The 17,469-nt window shown below is 33.7% G+C and overlaps 1 protein-coding gene across 1 annotated transcript; it reads left to right on the top strand.

Moving 5' to 3' along the window:
• The first annotated feature begins 12,345 nt into the window (after window positions 1-12,345).
• Window positions 12,346-15,507, top strand: LOC120091878 (lysine histidine transporter 2-like). The gene is made up of 6 exons (XM_039050028.1): window positions 12,346-12,548; window positions 13,024-13,407; window positions 13,862-14,361; window positions 15,022-15,113; window positions 15,234-15,302; window positions 15,409-15,507. Exons 1-6 carry the CDS (start codon window positions 12,346-12,348, stop codon window positions 15,505-15,507), a joined length of 1,347 nt encoding a protein of 448 aa, XP_038905956.1.
• Window positions 15,508-17,469: the final 1,962 nt, after the last annotated feature.

Genomic DNA, 17,469 nt, shown 5'->3' with positions numbered 1-17,469 from the left:
GATATTAATTTTTGGCTAACTAATTCATCTTTGTGTGAGAATTTTCTAAGTGTATGCATAGTGGAATTTGAGATGAGTATGATGGAGAACTTAGCTTCTTCCTTGGACTCCAAATCAAACAACTCAAGGATTGTATTTTCATAAGTCAAGAAAAATACACAAGTGGATTTGCTCAAAGGTTCAAATTCAATGAAGGTAAAATTGAAAAACTCCTATGAGCACATCCACTAAGCTTGACAAGGATGAAAAAGGTAGTGTGTGGATATAAAAACTTATAGAGGTATGATTGGATCTTTATTTTATTTAACCGCCAGCTAGACCCGATATTATGTTTAGTGTATGTCTGGTTGCTAGATTTCAATCTTGGTCCTAAGGGAATCACATTTACATGCTGTAAAAGAATTTTTAAATATTTGTTTGGTACTATTGATTTAGGCTTATGGTATCCTAGAAATGTGTGAATTTAATTTGGTAAGGATATTCGATGCGGATTTTGCGGGTAGTTTACTCGACCGTAAGTACTAGTGGGACTTGTCAATTTTGGTAGTTCCTTAGTTTCTTGTTTTAGTAAAAGCAAAAATTCGGTTGCCCTTATCCACTACCGAAGCGAATATATTGAGGTTGCTTGTTTTGTGCTCAAATTCTTTGGATAAACAAAATTTCGTGATTTTGATTAAGTTTGAATAAGTGTGGCCTATTTTGTGATAATAACTAGTGCTATTAATTTGATATTAGGCATCACTTTATTAGAGAACATGTGGCAAAATGATAATATTACTCTTGAATTTGTAGGCTCTAATAATCAATTAGCGGATATTTTTTCCAAGCATTTAATGAGAAAACTTTTGCAAAAATAGGCTTGAGCTTGGTATTATTCGTTGTAATGCCTCTTGATTTTTAAATTTAACGTTGTATAATCTTTAGAAGCCATTTCTGATTAGGGGACGGATAATGGAAAACATGTGTTAATTCTAGGGTATGTTGCTAACTTTGATGTTCACTGTTTTAAGGGAAACATTTGTATGTAGTACTAAATCTTTTCTTATATTTCTTTTTGAATAATTCAAAGGGGGAGAAGTTTAAGAAAAATATGCTTAAATTTTTATGATTTTGGATTGTATAATTAGGGGTACAGAATTTATTTTTTTTTTGAGATGAATTTTAAGAATGGAGCTGTTGATGTGATATTGAATTTTATATTGTGTTAATATAGGTTTACGAATGTTATTTCAGCTATGTTTTCTGTGAAGGTTGTCATCTAAAAAAAGGGGAGATTGTTGGCTTTTTGGCCTTATCTCAAATTAATTAAATTTAATTAATTAATTAATCAATATTTTGATGATAACAAATCAATTTTAATTACAAAAATCTTAGTGATTTAATATGTCCATATAGTGTAGAGCTCAGAACAACGATTCCAACACCTCTTGAATCACTCAAATCGGCGACTAAAACGAAGACGATATACCGAAACAAATCTATAGAGAAATATCCGTGGTGGATGAAGTGACATAATAGACCATATTGCATGTAGACATGTGGCACATATTGGTTAATGGTGATCATTAAGAGTTAACATATATGAATTTTTGATTTTTGATTGATTTAAAAATTAAAAAATTTGAAATTAAAAAGTATTTAAAAGGAAAATAAATTTAATATTATTTTATGTTTGTGTCTAACGACAGTTTTTTTACACATGTATGTTTTTATTTTGGATTGACTTTAAAAAAGAATGAATTTAAAATAAAAAATGATTAAAAGGCAAATCGATTTTAAATATATTTTATGTTTGTGTTCTAAGTGGCTAGATTTTTGAAATCTTTATACTAGGGTAATCTAGTATACATCTTATGCATGAAGATAATCAAATTCGGTTCGTTGTGTCGATCCTCTATTATGGATTTCTTTTTTGTACATATGCATATGTTTTTTTTTTATTTTTGGATTAATTTAAAAAGAAAATGAATTTCAAAAAGAAAAGGAATTTAAATAATTATATTTGCTTTGTATCTAAAGACTATGTTTTCAGTTAAATTCCCACCAAATCGATTTTTTCTTTCCAAAACTCCGAATTTGCTCCAAATTAATTGTGAATTTCCTAAAAAGTTTTTTCCTTTCTCTATAAACCGATACTCACCGTCTCCAAGTTTTAAACGCAACAAATTTTACATTGCTCAGTAATCCCTAAATTGAAAAGTTTCATTGTGCTTTTTTAAAGTTCCAATTTTTTTCTTTTCTCATTTATCTCTTGAGATAGTGTTATTGGTAATGTGAAGGAAAACTTGTTGAGTGCTTACCTTGTAAATTACTCTAGTGAGAAGTTGTATTGTGTTCGTCATAAATTTCCAACTTATTGTAAGGTTTGATATAAACGTGGAAAGCGATTCCGGGCCTTGCTCTTGAACCCATAAAGAGAGCGTGGTGTAACGTCTGGGCTCTAATCCCGTGAAAGAGTCGCGAAATATTTTTCATTCAAATTTCCAGAAAATCTTGGGGACTGAGTAGATCGAGTTTGACCGATCATTATAAAATTACGTTTTCCTCTCTAACTCTTCCTTTTTATTTTTGCAATTAATTTAAGCAATTATTGTAATGTTTTAGTTTGTTCTCCATTTATATGCTAAAAGTATTTGAATAGAATAAATTATCACATTTTTTGTCATTCTTATTGTTACATAATTTGAAATTTTTCTTATTTATTTATAAATAAGTGTATTAATTAGTTTAATTGGTTAATTTAGAAAAAAGGTTTTAATTAAACCCTAATTCACCCCTCTCGTTGGTTCGCGATATTGCGATCAACACGTACAGTCGAGATGTAGGACCGTAGTGGCATCTTAGCCGTGTGTGATGGGAGACCATCGTCGTCCTCAAAATCGTGGAACCCTTCATCAAGACTGTATATGACTAAACTAGGAACAATTGTGCTTTCATCTCTCGTAGTCCATCTCTAGGTCAATACACGGGAATTCTCAGCTCGATATTGACTGTCCAATGCTCACGCAGGTACCATATACACCAGGATCAACATTGCATTTCCGCTCCCTGTGGCTCGAAACTTCTCGGGGACAGAACACTCCTCTTCAAGCTCAAGACCTCAGTTCACCCACAGCAACATCATGAAACATATTCCTCTCCTAGGGGTGTAAGTGGTGGTATATGTTTGGTTCCCCATCAGATCGTCATCCTCCATCCACCTTCTTGAATTACCTACTGCACCTCCCCCACGTTCTAAACTATTATTGATCTGAATTACTAGCCCACTATATGAATACTAACTCCTTGAACTTCGGTTATCAGAGTGTTTCTTTGTCTTACTCAACCCGTCTTCAATTCGAGGGGTGTCCCTGTAAATCCTCTCCACATCGACATGAAAGAACCTCGATTGAAATTTTGTCTGCATTAAGAGGAACCCAGAAGTAATGGTATGTATCTATTTAAACTACCCGAATAACATACTGGCATTCATATATTATACTTACATTTTGAGAACAAAAAATGTCTCTTTCGAGTGCTTTGAAAAACACCGGATGGGAGCATTGACACCGAATATACGAGGAATGCTACCTTGCGCTTTTCGATGGCATCACGTTCCCTGCTGATGACTGAATAGAGAACTCGTACGGTCCCACACCTAAATCCAAAACAACTCAAATTTAAACTATGTTAAATGTGTAAAACCACAAGATATAGTTTAAGTTATAGAACATTATCTGGAATGCTTGGGGAATACCAATCGGAGTAGTATTCACAACATAATTTTATATAGTCCCCGTGTCTCTTATAACCACCTGGTCTTCAGACAGGCTCTTGTCAGGGTCGTGGTCGAGTGCCTCTAACCAAATAATTGTACCCACTAATCAGATTTTGTAGTAGATCCTATGTCTTCAACAATTGTCAAATAGAGTACGATCGAATAACATTCTCTTTCTTGGTTTTTAACCCATCATTGCAACTTGTGTAATAGTTTAGGGTATTTTTCATAGCATCATCGTCATTTTCAAATTTAACATTATTTTATATTTTTTTTCTAGTAAATCAATGGAATGCATATGAGGTCGCGACACAAAAGTACTTGTAAATAATTTCTTGTGAGGACTCTACCTCTGTCCCAACTCGCATAGGAGGCCCCACAAACAGTGATTAATAAAAAGTCGTCATCGAAAATGTGATGACCTTCCTTTGACGAAAGAAGCTAATTGAGTCCATCCTGACTTCTTCACTCCTCAAATAAACATATGGTGGATTAGTGGGCTGTTGAATACAAGTAATGTCTAGAAAGTGATCCAAAATTGTTTTCTTGAACATCTCTAATACTACTTCGGTAAGCCTCTCTTTAAACAATCTTGTTGCATTGGTAACTTGGGCCGGGCAAGTTACTTGCCTTGGGAAATCCCTATCAACTTCACCGAATTTTCAAAGATTTGACATCTTAAATTACTCCTACATTGTAATGAACATGTCATTTATCAATTAACAGATTCGTTACTAAAAAATCATTAACAAAAACATATACTGTTAAAATCTCGCTATCTTGCTAATCTTGCTCTCGCCACTCGCTAATTTTACTATCTCGCTTCGGCCCTTACTCCGCTTCACTTCGTACTCGTTCTAGCCTATTCTCGCTCCTAGCCCATCTTGCTTGCTCGAATTGCCTCTATCCATCTCGCGTTCTCTTGATCGCTTTATCATCTCAACTCTCGCAAAACTCGGCCACTACCTTTGTCTAACTTAACTAATTTCTTCATACCTCAATCAATGCATGAACACGATCGAAAACCCAAATAAAAAAACAGATGCACCGATTAACCCGAACTAGTTCGAACGTTGACACCAACAAATGAACCACCCCTCTAAACATACCGCAACACCCCCACATAGACACGGAAACCAAAAATTAAATTCCACTAAGCAGTGACGAACTTTGATTAGACAGTATGGAGATGGTTTTTTTGCAAAGCGAGGCCTTCACAGCAACGACCACCCCTTGTAGATAATTTGAGCTAGAGTGGGCGACCGTGAGTTTTAGCGAGACTAGAAGGGGCATTTTGTAATCTATCGTGATGACATAAGTAGAGGTCATTGATATTAATTTTTTTAAAAAATGTCTTGACATTTTGACCCAAAAATAAGTCATCCGTACAAAATTTCCAATCGTTTGGCATTCTACAGATGAATTGTCAAATCAATACTTGACTAGCTTCCAATATATTTACATTTATCTTTAAATATTTTAACTTTGATGAGTTGGGATATAAACTAATTGTAGGGGTGTTTTTGGTCACCAACCTCAGTTGAATTGAGTTGTAATAATATATCGCTTCAATGTTTGGTCCACCAAATTTATAAATGTTGGTGGTGATTGTATATTTTTACTCACTCAACTCATCCTCCAAATCTCATTTCTTCCAATGTTTCATGGCTCACCATAAGTCACTTGGTCCGCAACTATAGCTGCCTCACACTCTGGGACCCACCAGACTACGAACCACCTTCGATGAACAATTCCGTGCATCAATTTCAATTCTGACCCTCACCTCCCGATGCTTGTGACCCAATGACGTCCACTTTCACGCGTCCCAACTCGACTAATTTTGGGCTTCAACACACTCTGACAACAACCTGATGGAACAACTCCACAACCATCCTTCGTGGCTCCAAAATCACTTTACATTTCCCCGACCATAAGACTTTTTCTTTATGGCAAAGAGTGCCAACAAGGTATAGTAATCAGGTCAGAAGAGATTCACGTCAGCATAAGAGCTCATCGACAATCAACAAAGGTTCCTTTGATGACCATCCTTGAGCTGGCTAACTCCAACGACTAACTCCGAGCATTCGACAGCCGAAACTTGTAAATCTACTCTAGTGAGAGTTGTATTGTGTTCTTCAAAAATTCCAACATTTGTAACGGTTTGATCCTAAACCGTGGAAAGGATCGGGTTTGCTCTTGAACCCATAAAAGGAGCGGTGGTGTAACGGTTGGGCTCTAATCCGTGGAAAGAGTCGGAAATATTTTATTCAAATTTCCAAGAAATGCTTGGGGAATGGAGTAGATCGAGTTTGACCGAATCATTATAAAATTACGGTTTCTTCTTCTCTAACTCTTTCCTTTTTATTTTTGCAATTAATTTAAGCAATTTATTGTATGTTTTAGTTTGTTCTCATTTATTTGCTAAAATTTGATAGAATTAAATTATCACATTTTTTGTCATCTTATTTGTTACATAATTTGAATTTTTCTTATTATTTATAAAAAGTGTATTAATTAGTTTAATTGGGTTAATTTAGAAAAAAAGGTTTAATTAAACCCTATTCACCCCCCTCTAGGGTTGCCATATCGATCCAACACGTACAGTCGAGATGTAGGACGTAGTGGCATCTTAGCCTGTCTGTGGAGTGGGAGACCTCGTCGTCTCAAACATCGTGGAACCCTTCATAGACTGTAATAGAGACAAACTAGTTGACAATTGTGCTTTCATGCTCTCGTGTCCATCTCTAGGTTCAATACACGGGCATCCAAGCTCGATATTGAGCTGTCAATGCTCCGCAGGTACGCATATACACCAGGATCAACATTGCCTCCCTCCCTGTGGCTCGAAACTTCCGGGACAGAACACTCCTCCTCAGGCTCAAGACTACGTCACCCACCAGCACATCATGAAACATATCCTCTCTAGGGGTGTAAGTAGGCTGGTAGATGTGTTGGTCCCCATCAGATTCGTCATCCCTCACTCCACCTTCTGAATTACCCTACTGTTCACCTTCCCCACGTTCTAAACTATTATTATCTGAATTACTGCCACTATATGAACTACTAGAGCTCCTTGAACTCTCGGTATCAGAGTGTTCTTGTCTTACAACCCGTCTATCAATTGGGGTGTCCTGAAATCCCTTCTCAACATCGGACATGACAAGACCCGATTTGAATTTTGTCTGCATTAAGGAACCCAGTAAGATGGTTAGTGTACATTTAACTACCGAATAAACATACTGCTGCTTCATATATTATACTTACATTTTGAGACTAAAAAATGTCTCTTTCGAGTGCTTTGAATGACACCGAGTGGGAGCATGACCACCGTAATATACGAGGAATGGCTACCTTGCTTTTTCGAGTGGCATCGTTCCCTGCTATTGACGATAGGATCTCGTACGTCCACACCTAAATCCAAACAACTCAAATTTATAACTATGTTAATGTTAAACCAAAGATAAAGTTAAGTTAAGGAACATCTATCTGGAATGCTTGGGGAAATCCACGGAGTGAGTACTTCACAACATAATTTTTATTTTCCCTCCCTGTCTCCTTGTATAAACCAACCTTGTCGTTCAGTACAGTCTTCAGGGTGTCGAGTGTCCTCTACCAAATAATTGTACCCCAATCAAGATTGTTGTAGTAGTCTATGTCTTCAACATTGTCAAATAGAGTACGATCGATAACATTCTTTTGCTTGTTTTTACCCATCATTGCAACCTTGTGTAATATATTAGGGTAATTTTCATAGCATCATCGTCATTTTCAAATACCAATATTTTATATTTTTTTTCTAGTAAATTCAAGTGGAATGCATATGAGGTCGACCGACTACAAAAGTACCTTGTAAAAAGTTCTTGTGAGGACTCCTCACTCTGTCCAACTCGCATAGGAGGCCGCCACAAACCAGTGATTAATAAAAAGTCGTCATTCGAAAATGTGATGACCTTTCCTTTGACAAAGAAGCTAATTGAGTCCATTCCTGACTTCTTCACTTCCCTCAATAACATATGGTGGATTAGTGGGCTGTTGAATACAAGTTCAATGTCTAGAAAGTGACCAAAAATTGTTTTCTTGAACATCTCTAACTACCTTCCGGTAAGCTTCTGCTTTACAATCTTGTTGGCATTGGTAACTTGGGCCGGGCAAGTTACTTGCCTGGGAAACCTATCAACTTCACGAATTTTCAAAGATTTTGACATCTTAAATTACTCCTACATTGTATGAACATTCATTTATCAATTAACAGATTCGTACTAAAAAATCACTAACAAAACATACTGTTAAAATCTCGCTAATCTTGCTAATCTCGCTCTCGCCCATCTCGCTAATTTTACTAATCTCGCTCTCGCCCATCTCGCTTTCACTCGTCTCGTTCTAGCCTATCTCGCTCTAGCCCATCTTGCTTTTGCTCGAATTGCTCTATCCCATCTCGCTTTCTCTTGAATCGCTTTATCCCATCTCACTCTCGCAAAACTCGTCCACTACCTTGTCTAACTCTAACTATATCTTCTTCATCCTCAACCAATGCAGAACACATCGAAACCCAAAATAAAAAACAGATGCAACCGATTAAACCCCGAAACTAGTTATGAACGTGACGACCAATCAAATGAAACCAACCTAAACATACGCAACACAACATGGAAGACAAAAATTAAATTCACTAAGCCAGTAGAGAACTTTGATTACGACAGTAGATGGACGATGGTTTTGCAAAGCGAGGTTGAACGACACTTGTACGATAATTTTGAGTAGAGTGGGGCGACCGTTGAGTTTGAGCGAGACTAGAAGGGCATTTTTGTAATCTCAATCGTGATGACATAAGTAGAGGGTCAATTGATATTATTTTTTAAAAATGGGTCATTTGACATTTTGGACCCAAAAATTAGGTCATCCGTACAAAATTTCCATCTTTGGCCATTCTATCAGATTGAATTGTCTAATCATACTTGACTACGCCCAAATATAATTTACATTTATCTTTAAATATTTTAACTTTGATGAGTTGGGATATAAACTAATTTAGGGGTGTTTGGCTCACCAACATCAGTTGAATTGAGTTGTATAATATATCGATTCAATGTTTGGTCCACCAAATTTAAATGTTGGTGGAGCTGAGTTGTATATTTTACCTCACCTCAACTCATCCTCAACTCTCATTTCTTCCAATGTTTTCAATGGCTCCACCATAAGTCACTGTCCGCAACTATAGCTGCCACACTCTGGGACCCAACTCCAGACTACGAACTCACCTTCGATGACAATTCCGACGATCAATTTCAAATTCTGACCACCACCTCCGATGCTTGTGACCCAACTTCGACGTCCACCTTCACGCGACCAACTCCGACTATCAATTTTGGGCTTCAACAACCACCTCTGACAACAAACTCTGATGAACAACTCCGACAACCATCTTCGTAGGCTCCGAAAATCACTTTTGACATTTCCGACCATATTGGACTTTTTCTTTTATGGCAAAAGAGTGCCAACAAGGTATAGTAAATCAAGGTCAGAAAAGAGATTTCACTCAGCATAAGAGCTCATGACAAACTCAAACAAAGGTCACCTTTGATGACCACCTTGAAGCGAGCAACTCCAACGACTAACTCCGAGCTTCGACAGCCACCTCTGACAACAAAACTCCAGCAACTAATTTCAATACCACCTTCATGCAACCAACTTCGAGCTCCGACAACCACATCCGATTACAAACTTTGGTTTCCCATTTATTTAACTATATTCCTCCAGGAAATACAATGAGTTAATTGTTGTTCATTATTCAAATAATAATAATAATAATAAATAAATAAATAAATATTTTTATTATTTTTTTACTTTTTAAAAAATATTTTTCCAAATTAATCCAAACATAAGCTCGTATTATGACAAAAGGATAAGTATCAATTAGAGTTTGGAAGGTGGAAGTAAGTTGTTGAATATTTTCATCAGATAGAAGGTTTGAATGGACGTTTATATAATTTTTCTACGTAAGTAGATTTGGTCATTTGTTGGCCCATGTCATATATAAATTTTCTTTTGTATCATATAACTTAGTAGGATAATGTGACCTTAGTTAACATTTTTTGTGCCAACTATATAATATCACCATTAATAAGATCATTATATTATAACTACATTTTGAAGATATTTTACTTACAACATAAATCCGTTTTTTTTTTTGTTCCAATGAATCAAATATAATTTTGTCCAACTTAACTAGAAACGTTACATGCACAAATTTATAAAATGATTGCTTAAATTAAAAAAATTTAAATTCATGATCCAAAAGTACTAAACTCCAAATCTCATTTCCCAAAACTTCTAACAGCACATCTATACTTTCTTTAAAAAAAAATAAAACAAAGTGTATTCCATAGTTTATTAAAAAAAAATATGTAGAATTATTGAATAAAAAAGTTTTCAAATAAAAATAATCACCACAAAAACATATAATTTATGTCAGAAAAACTGCTCTAGATACTCCTAACATATAAACTCAACTTAGCAGCCCAAATACCAAAAAAACATAGACATAGGGTCTTCATCCTTGTCCACCATTTTATTTTGTACCTACAGATTTTTTTGTTTAATTTATCAGATTTAGGGTGGAGATTCTCACGATGAATTCACGAGAATCTAGTTCTTTACAGAAAATATTGTTCATCATTTAGGTTTTTAGGAATTAAAAAAGAATAAATTTTTTGACCGATTACATGTATGGTACAATAAACCAAATTAATAGCAAAATTAACCGATCCTAAAACTATTTAAGAATATAGAAAAATCTATATCCAACCTATGTAAAAAGACTAGAAAGTTTCTAAGAAAAAATCTTATACGAATGATTGAAAGTCTATCACTGATAGACTATCCGAATTAGAAGACCAATAGTGATAATAAATAGATTCATAGTGTTAATATTATTATCTATTATTGACCGACTTTTATGATTGATAATTTGATTCAACATAGATTTATGTTGTTGTTAATAGAACTATAATTATATTAGAGTTTATATATGTCTATCGCTAATAGATTTGTGTTATTGTTAGAATATATATATAGTTTATGAATAATTATCGTTGGTAGAGTTTATACAATTTTATTTACAAAGTCAATGACTATCATTATAACTGCAATAATGAAGAAAGAGTATTCTTAATAATTTCTTTTTAGTATTAGAAAGTATTATTTATATACTTTTAATTGATTGATAGCCTATCCGCGATAAACTCCTAAATCATAATCGTTTAAACAAAAATTTGAAACTATCATTAGTGGAATTTAGTAGATTTCTTAAATCATAAATAATTTTCTACATCTATAAAATTCTTTAAAAAATTAATTATTTAGACCCATTTTGATAATCATTTTAATTTTAATTTTTTTTAAATTAAACTAATTTTCTTCACATTTTTTTTACCTTGATTTGCATGTTTATCAAGTATAATGGTTAAAATCTTAGTCAAATATCAAAGATAAAAATAAGCTTTTAAAAACAATTTTTTTTTCTTCAAAATTTGGCTTGATTTTTAAAACATTGGTAAAAAGTAGATAATTAAGAAAGAAATTTAAAGGTGAAAGTAATATCTAAGTGTTTAATTTTCAAAAACAAAAACTAAAGATCAAATGCTTATCAAACTAGATCTAACTTTAGAATTAGAGTTCATAGTCTAGAAGTTTTGATTGGATAATGAGGTTGGTTTAAATTGTTTAAATATATATAATTTTTATTATTTTAATTTATCAAATTTAAAAATAAAACTCCCACAATCCATGAGGACGAAGATTAATGGTTGAACATGCACTCCGATTTAAGAGGTTGGAGGTTCAATCCCCCATACCACAATTGTTGTAAAAAAAAAAAAATGGTTGATTGAATCAATTTAATTTTTTATTAAACCTTTTTTCTTAATTATCTTAATTCTACACCTAATTGAAATAAGATAATTATATTATTTTTATGATCATGTTAATTAAAAGCCAAATCTTGAAAAAATTTATTTAATATCTAACCCCTACAAATCAGCCAATCAACTCTCCCAATTAAGAGTTTTGAATCCAAACATCCTAAATTAAACACCGGTTAATAACTAATCAATTCAAAATGCATGGAATAATCTTTAAAATAAACTATAACAAAAATCAATACTAAATTATAAAATAAACATTGTCCAACAATATTTATAACGCTACATAATATTCAACAAAATATTCCTCATATTCCTAACATACAAAAAATTAGAAAATTTAAAAACCAAGACGCCAACAATTTAGCTTTAATCTAAAAAAAATCTACAAATCTATTTCTTAATAAACTTCCAAATAACATTGAACCTATTTGGATTAGGACACCATCCATAATCTAGAAACGTAAATTTAAAAAAGAGAATACAGCTTTTGAAATAAATTATTTGATTAGTTTCCTAATTAAATAAGAAAACGTATTCCTAATCCTAATAGAGAGTGTTCAGTTATAGCGCTTTATAAATAGCATTTTCAACTTCTCCATCTTTGCACTAACAGAATTGTGAACTCTGTAAAGGGAGAAACAAATAAGAGAAAGGGAATTTAGAATAATGGAAATCAACAATAATGGAGGAGATCAGCAGAAACCGGTTGAAACGACGACGGATCAAGTGAAGAAAGTAGATTTGAACGACTGGCTTCCGATTACGCAATCCAGAAAGGGAAACTGGTGGTACTCTGCTTTTCACAATGTCACCGCCATGGTCGGCGCTGGAGTTCTTGGTCTCCCTTACGCCATGTCGCAACTCGGCTGGTACCGCCGTCGCCCTTTCTTCTTCTTTTCTTATTTCTTTCCATAATTTGACCGACCCGATCAACCTTTCTTACATTTTAATATTTTAAGGATAAATTACCAAAATCAATTGTATCCCAAACCCTCCGCCTTTTAATAGCAAAAATTGAGCCCTATCTATTGAAATTTACAGGATTTAAATTTTATCATTTATTATAATTTTGAGGGTCAAATATTAAATCTTATTTTTATCATTTAAAGTTTGAAGGTCTAATTGTGGTCACACGTAGTTTTTAAATACGATCAACTTAGAACCTTTAAATTTGTCTAAAAAGATACACATGAGCTATGTACACATTGTTAATTAATTTTAAGATGAAATATCATGTTATCTAATAGAGTTGTCTAATTACGTATTAAATAGTCTTAAAGCCTTCTAATTTATTAATAAAGATAATAAATATTTTATCCACTAATCTATTGTGTTTGGCCATAGGGGACCAGGAGTGGCGGTGATAGTACTATCTTGGATAATAACATTATACACGCTATGGCAAATGGTGGAGATGCATGAGGTGGTACCGGGAAAGAGGTTCGACAGGTACCACGAACTTGGACAACACGCGTTTGGGGAAAAACTGGGTCTATGGCTGGTGGTGCCGCAACAACTAATGGTGGAAATTGGTGTCAACATTGTATACATGATCACTGGCGGAAACTCTTTGAAGAAGATCCACGACTTGGCTTGCCATGGCTGCAAGCCCATCAAAACCACTTATTTCATCATGATCTTCGCTTCAGTCCACTTCTTTCTTCCCCATCTCCCTAGCTTTAACTCCATCACTCTCGTCTCCCTTGCTGCTGCTATAATGTCATTGAGGTAGCTATCTTTATTAAATTTTTTATTAATTTAAAGAGAGAAATTCTTGAATACATCCTCTTTATGATTGAAGGGAATGCATTGAGATGAGTATAGTTTTGGCTCAAATATTACTAAATAAAGAGCCATAATTAGTCCATCGCAGATGTTGTGTAAATTTTTTTCTTAAATTTTTTTTTTTTATAATTTCATTGTCTTTGACTAAGGTGAAGTATTCCTAATTGAAAAATAACAATGAATATAGCTACGCACTCAAGGATTACTCTTTTGTCACATCGTTCAAAAAGGTCTAAATTCTTTTAAAAGTTGCATTATTATTGATTAGGTTTAAATACGACTTTAATCCTTATTTTTTTAAAGTTCATTTTAGTCCTACACGTTAATATGGTTATTTCAGTCCTTATGTTTTATTTTTATATACATGAAAACTTGGTTATGACTTATATTATTGCAGTTATTCAACTATAGCATGGGTAGCTTCAGCTCACAAGGGTGTGCTACCAGATGTGAGCTATGGGCACAGAGCCTCAACAACAACAGGCAATGTCTTCAACTTCTTGTCAGCCTTGGGAGATGTGGCTTTTGCATTTGCAGGCCATAACGTGGTGCTTGAGATTCAAGCCACCATCCCTTCCACACCGGACCGCCCATCCAAGAAGCCCATGTGGAAAGGCGTGGTGGTTGCTTATTTGGTGGTGGCACTCTGCTATTTCCCCGTGGCGTTGGTCGGCTACTTGGTGTTTGGTGACTCTGTTCAGGACAACATCCTTATCTCCCTCAACCGACCTACATGGCTCATCATTGCTGCTAACTTGTTCGTTGTCATTCATGTCATTGGTAGCTACCAAATCTTTGCTATGCCTGTTTTTGATATGTTGGAGTCTTTCTTGGTTAAGAAAATAAAATTTGAGCCTTCTCGTGCCCTTCGTTTCATTACTCGAACTACTTATGTTGGTACGTACAATTAATTCTCTCTTCTTAAATATCTTTATTTTTAATCATATTTGTGGACTAAATTTTTTTAATGGAAAATTCTTTTGACATCTTTCTTTGAATATCTTAATTATTTTTTGGTATGTGTGATGAGAGTTGGATATATAGAGATAGTTGATATGCACTTAAGTATTCTTCATTTTTTATTCTCTCTTTCTCTCTCCTATTTGTCAAAAACTTAAAAATTGAGTGGTCATTTTAGGCATAATTTCTTTTTTTTTTTTTGTTTCAATTTGAAGTTTATATCCCGCCTGAATGTAACTCGAAAGTCAGACTTCGTAAAACACTATGAGTGGAGTCCAGTGATGTTTAGAACTAGGTGATTTATCTTGGGAAAGTAATGTTTCTATACTCATGATTATATATATAATAATAGAAAATGTAACGTTTTTCCCCTTACAATTGAAATGTTGTCAAGAGAAAAGATTTTTTTTTTTTTTTTTTTTGTCTATTTTGTTAAATTAAACGGTTTGCCAAATGAGTACTGTTAAACTAATATATAGCATGTGTTAGTGACCGAGAGGTCTCAAGGTTTGAATTAAAGCTGCCTTATTATACTTGATTTTAAATATTTTATAATTTTCCTCTTATGTTTGATGATAAATTATTTTGTTGTTGTAGCACTTACTATGTTCATTGCTATGACGTTCCCTTTCTTTGGTGGACTTCTCAGTTTCTTTGGAGGCTTTGCATTTGCTCCCACGACATACTATGTAAGCTAATCAAACAATATAATCCTTTATATATTCTAAATTAGGCTGTTTAATTTCCTTGAAAAGGTCATGCCAATATAAAATCTCTTGTATCTATTTGACGTGTTTTTAATTTTGCAGTTGCCTTGCATTATGTGGCTTGCCATAAAAAAGCCAAAACGTTATAGCCTTTCTTGGTTTATTAATTGGGTAAAGTGCTTAAAATTTTCCCTCTACATTTTAATTAATTTATTATACATATCAGAAATTAATTTGATTGGGGTTAATTAATAATTTTGTGAAATTTCAATCTCAGATATGCATAATTATTGGAGTGTTATTGATGGTGCTGGCCCCTATTGGAGCACTAAGGAATATCATTCTTCAAGCCAAGACCTTCAAATTCTACTCTTGATGCCTGATGCCTGATGCCTGATGCCTTCATCTCAACTTAAATGCTCCAACTCTTCGGGTCTCAAATTCAATTGAGTTGTAAATGCTTTTTAGGCAGATTCTCCAACATGGCTTTTTTATTTATTTCTTTTTTTTTCGCTTCCTTTTGGTTGTTAGATAGTTTATATTAGTTTAAGCTCAAATTAATTTGTTAATTTTCCTTATTAAAGTTTATATATTCATCTTCTTAATGGTTGTCTTCTGATTTGGGTGTGTTTTTTATTAAATTTAAAAAGGAGATGAATCTTCTAAGTCACTATGAAAATCGAGTTTACGTGATTAAACCCAAACTCATTTAAGAAACCGAACAGGATAAATGGAGCACGAATTAATTTTAGGGTAAAGAAGTATTTTCTTGATACCAATCTTCAATATTTAAATACTTTATCCTACATCGGATTGCTTTTGAAAGTGTTAAGAATGATTACATAAAAATCAACTATTTTGAGTGTTTAGTGAGATTATTGTGCATTAAATTGTTAAAATCACTTTTGATCCTACCTTATGTACTATTCTTGTAGAATCAACCCTTATTTCCTACAAATTTTTAGCTTTCAATTTAGTTCACACAACCCATTTGATAGGCTAGATTTTCAAATGCATCAATTCAATCGTATCAATTTTTTCTTTAAACAATATCATATCTTTTATGTTGGAGATTTGGTTTGTTGACTTTATTATTTTCTATAAGACAGTGATTCTGTAGATGTCTTAAATAAAGTCTTAACATCCAACATCAAAATATTTCTTGTAGAATATTTTTCTTATCTGAAAAGAAAAATATTTGTTTGTGATATTTAGTCCGATTTGTTCCTTTTTTTAAGTGCGACTTTCTATTCCAAATAAGGACTTATTTCCTTGATAAAATTCTATTATTTAAAGTGAGTTTTCCAATCCCTTTAGGGTTCTCGCATTTGTTTAATTGAGCAAGACGTTTTTTGTACTTTGGCCAAACTATTTTACATCATGTTCTTGCTCGTTTGCTCAGTATTTCGTTATGCATGTTCTTCATCTGTTGAGTGCAACACTTTGAAGAGCTTTATGGTCCTAGAGGGAGCCTAAGCCACTCTTACTTTATAACACTGTTTATTGTTTAATACTGACTATTTCAAAGCGACGACTTAGGAAAATTGACCTTAATCTTGAGCTAACTATGAACTCCTGTTTATTCGGGATTATCCTGCATGGGTGAGGGTTGGCTTTTAGCCTCCCATTTTAGGGGTAAGACCAGGTAGATGGCTAGGGACATAGGGTACAAAATGGAATTTACTTTTACCCGCTTTCAGGGATAGTAGAGAGGTTGTTCCCTTAAGTGCTGATTCCAGCAAGGGGCCCTACCCTCTCATTGGCCCGAGAGAGACTTGGTTTAGTGATTGGATCACAAACCAATTGTTCATTAGAGGATCAATGGGACTTAAGAAGCAAGATGTAATATCTGGGGTAAAACAACTTTTGACCTAGTCGTTATTACGAACCACTTGTGAAGAGTTAACTTTTATATTGAGTGGATATAATACATTTACAATGAGGGGAGTACAACTATTGGGCTTTAGTGGAGTGACCCGGTAGTTTATGAATGATGGTTAATTAGGTTAAAGAGTTTAGCCGTTAATCGTGGATCGTTGGAGCCCATAATCTATAGGTCCATGAGATCCCCTACTAGCTCATATCCGACTAAACCTTAGAACAATGTGACGAACAAATTTAAAATGTTCAAATTCGGCTTTTAGAGCAAAGTGTTAAATATATACGATATATTTAATCTTATGTTTAATTGTGAATTAAACATAAAGAGAGAGAAAATAGGAGATATTTAAATAAGATTTAAATATCAAGATTATAAATAGTGATTCATATTGATTGGAATTTTTGTTGGATTTAATATTAAATTGAATTAATTAAATTGTTTAATTAATTATTTAAT

This window comes from Benincasa hispida, chromosome 11, assembly GCF_009727055.1.
Source record: "Benincasa hispida cultivar B227 chromosome 11, ASM972705v1, whole genome shotgun sequence".
NCBI classification, from domain to species: Eukaryota; Viridiplantae; Streptophyta; class Magnoliopsida; order Cucurbitales; family Cucurbitaceae; genus Benincasa; species Benincasa hispida.
Note: the sequence above shows the minus strand (reverse complement) of the source record. Positions and strands in the feature narration are given on the sequence as shown.

Coding starts and splice junctions, on each gene's coding strand:
- LOC120091878 (XM_039050028.1), top strand. CDS start 12,346: ATGGAAATCAACAATAATGGAGGAGATCAGCAGAAACCGGTTGAAACG. Junction 14,362..15,021: donor TACTCGAACTACTTATGTTG/GTACGTACAATT, acceptor TTGTTGTTGTAG/CACTTACTATGTTCATTGCT. Junction 15,303..15,408: donor TTTCTTGGTTTATTAATTGG/GTAAAGTGCTTA, acceptor TTTCAATCTCAG/ATATGCATAATTATTGGAGT.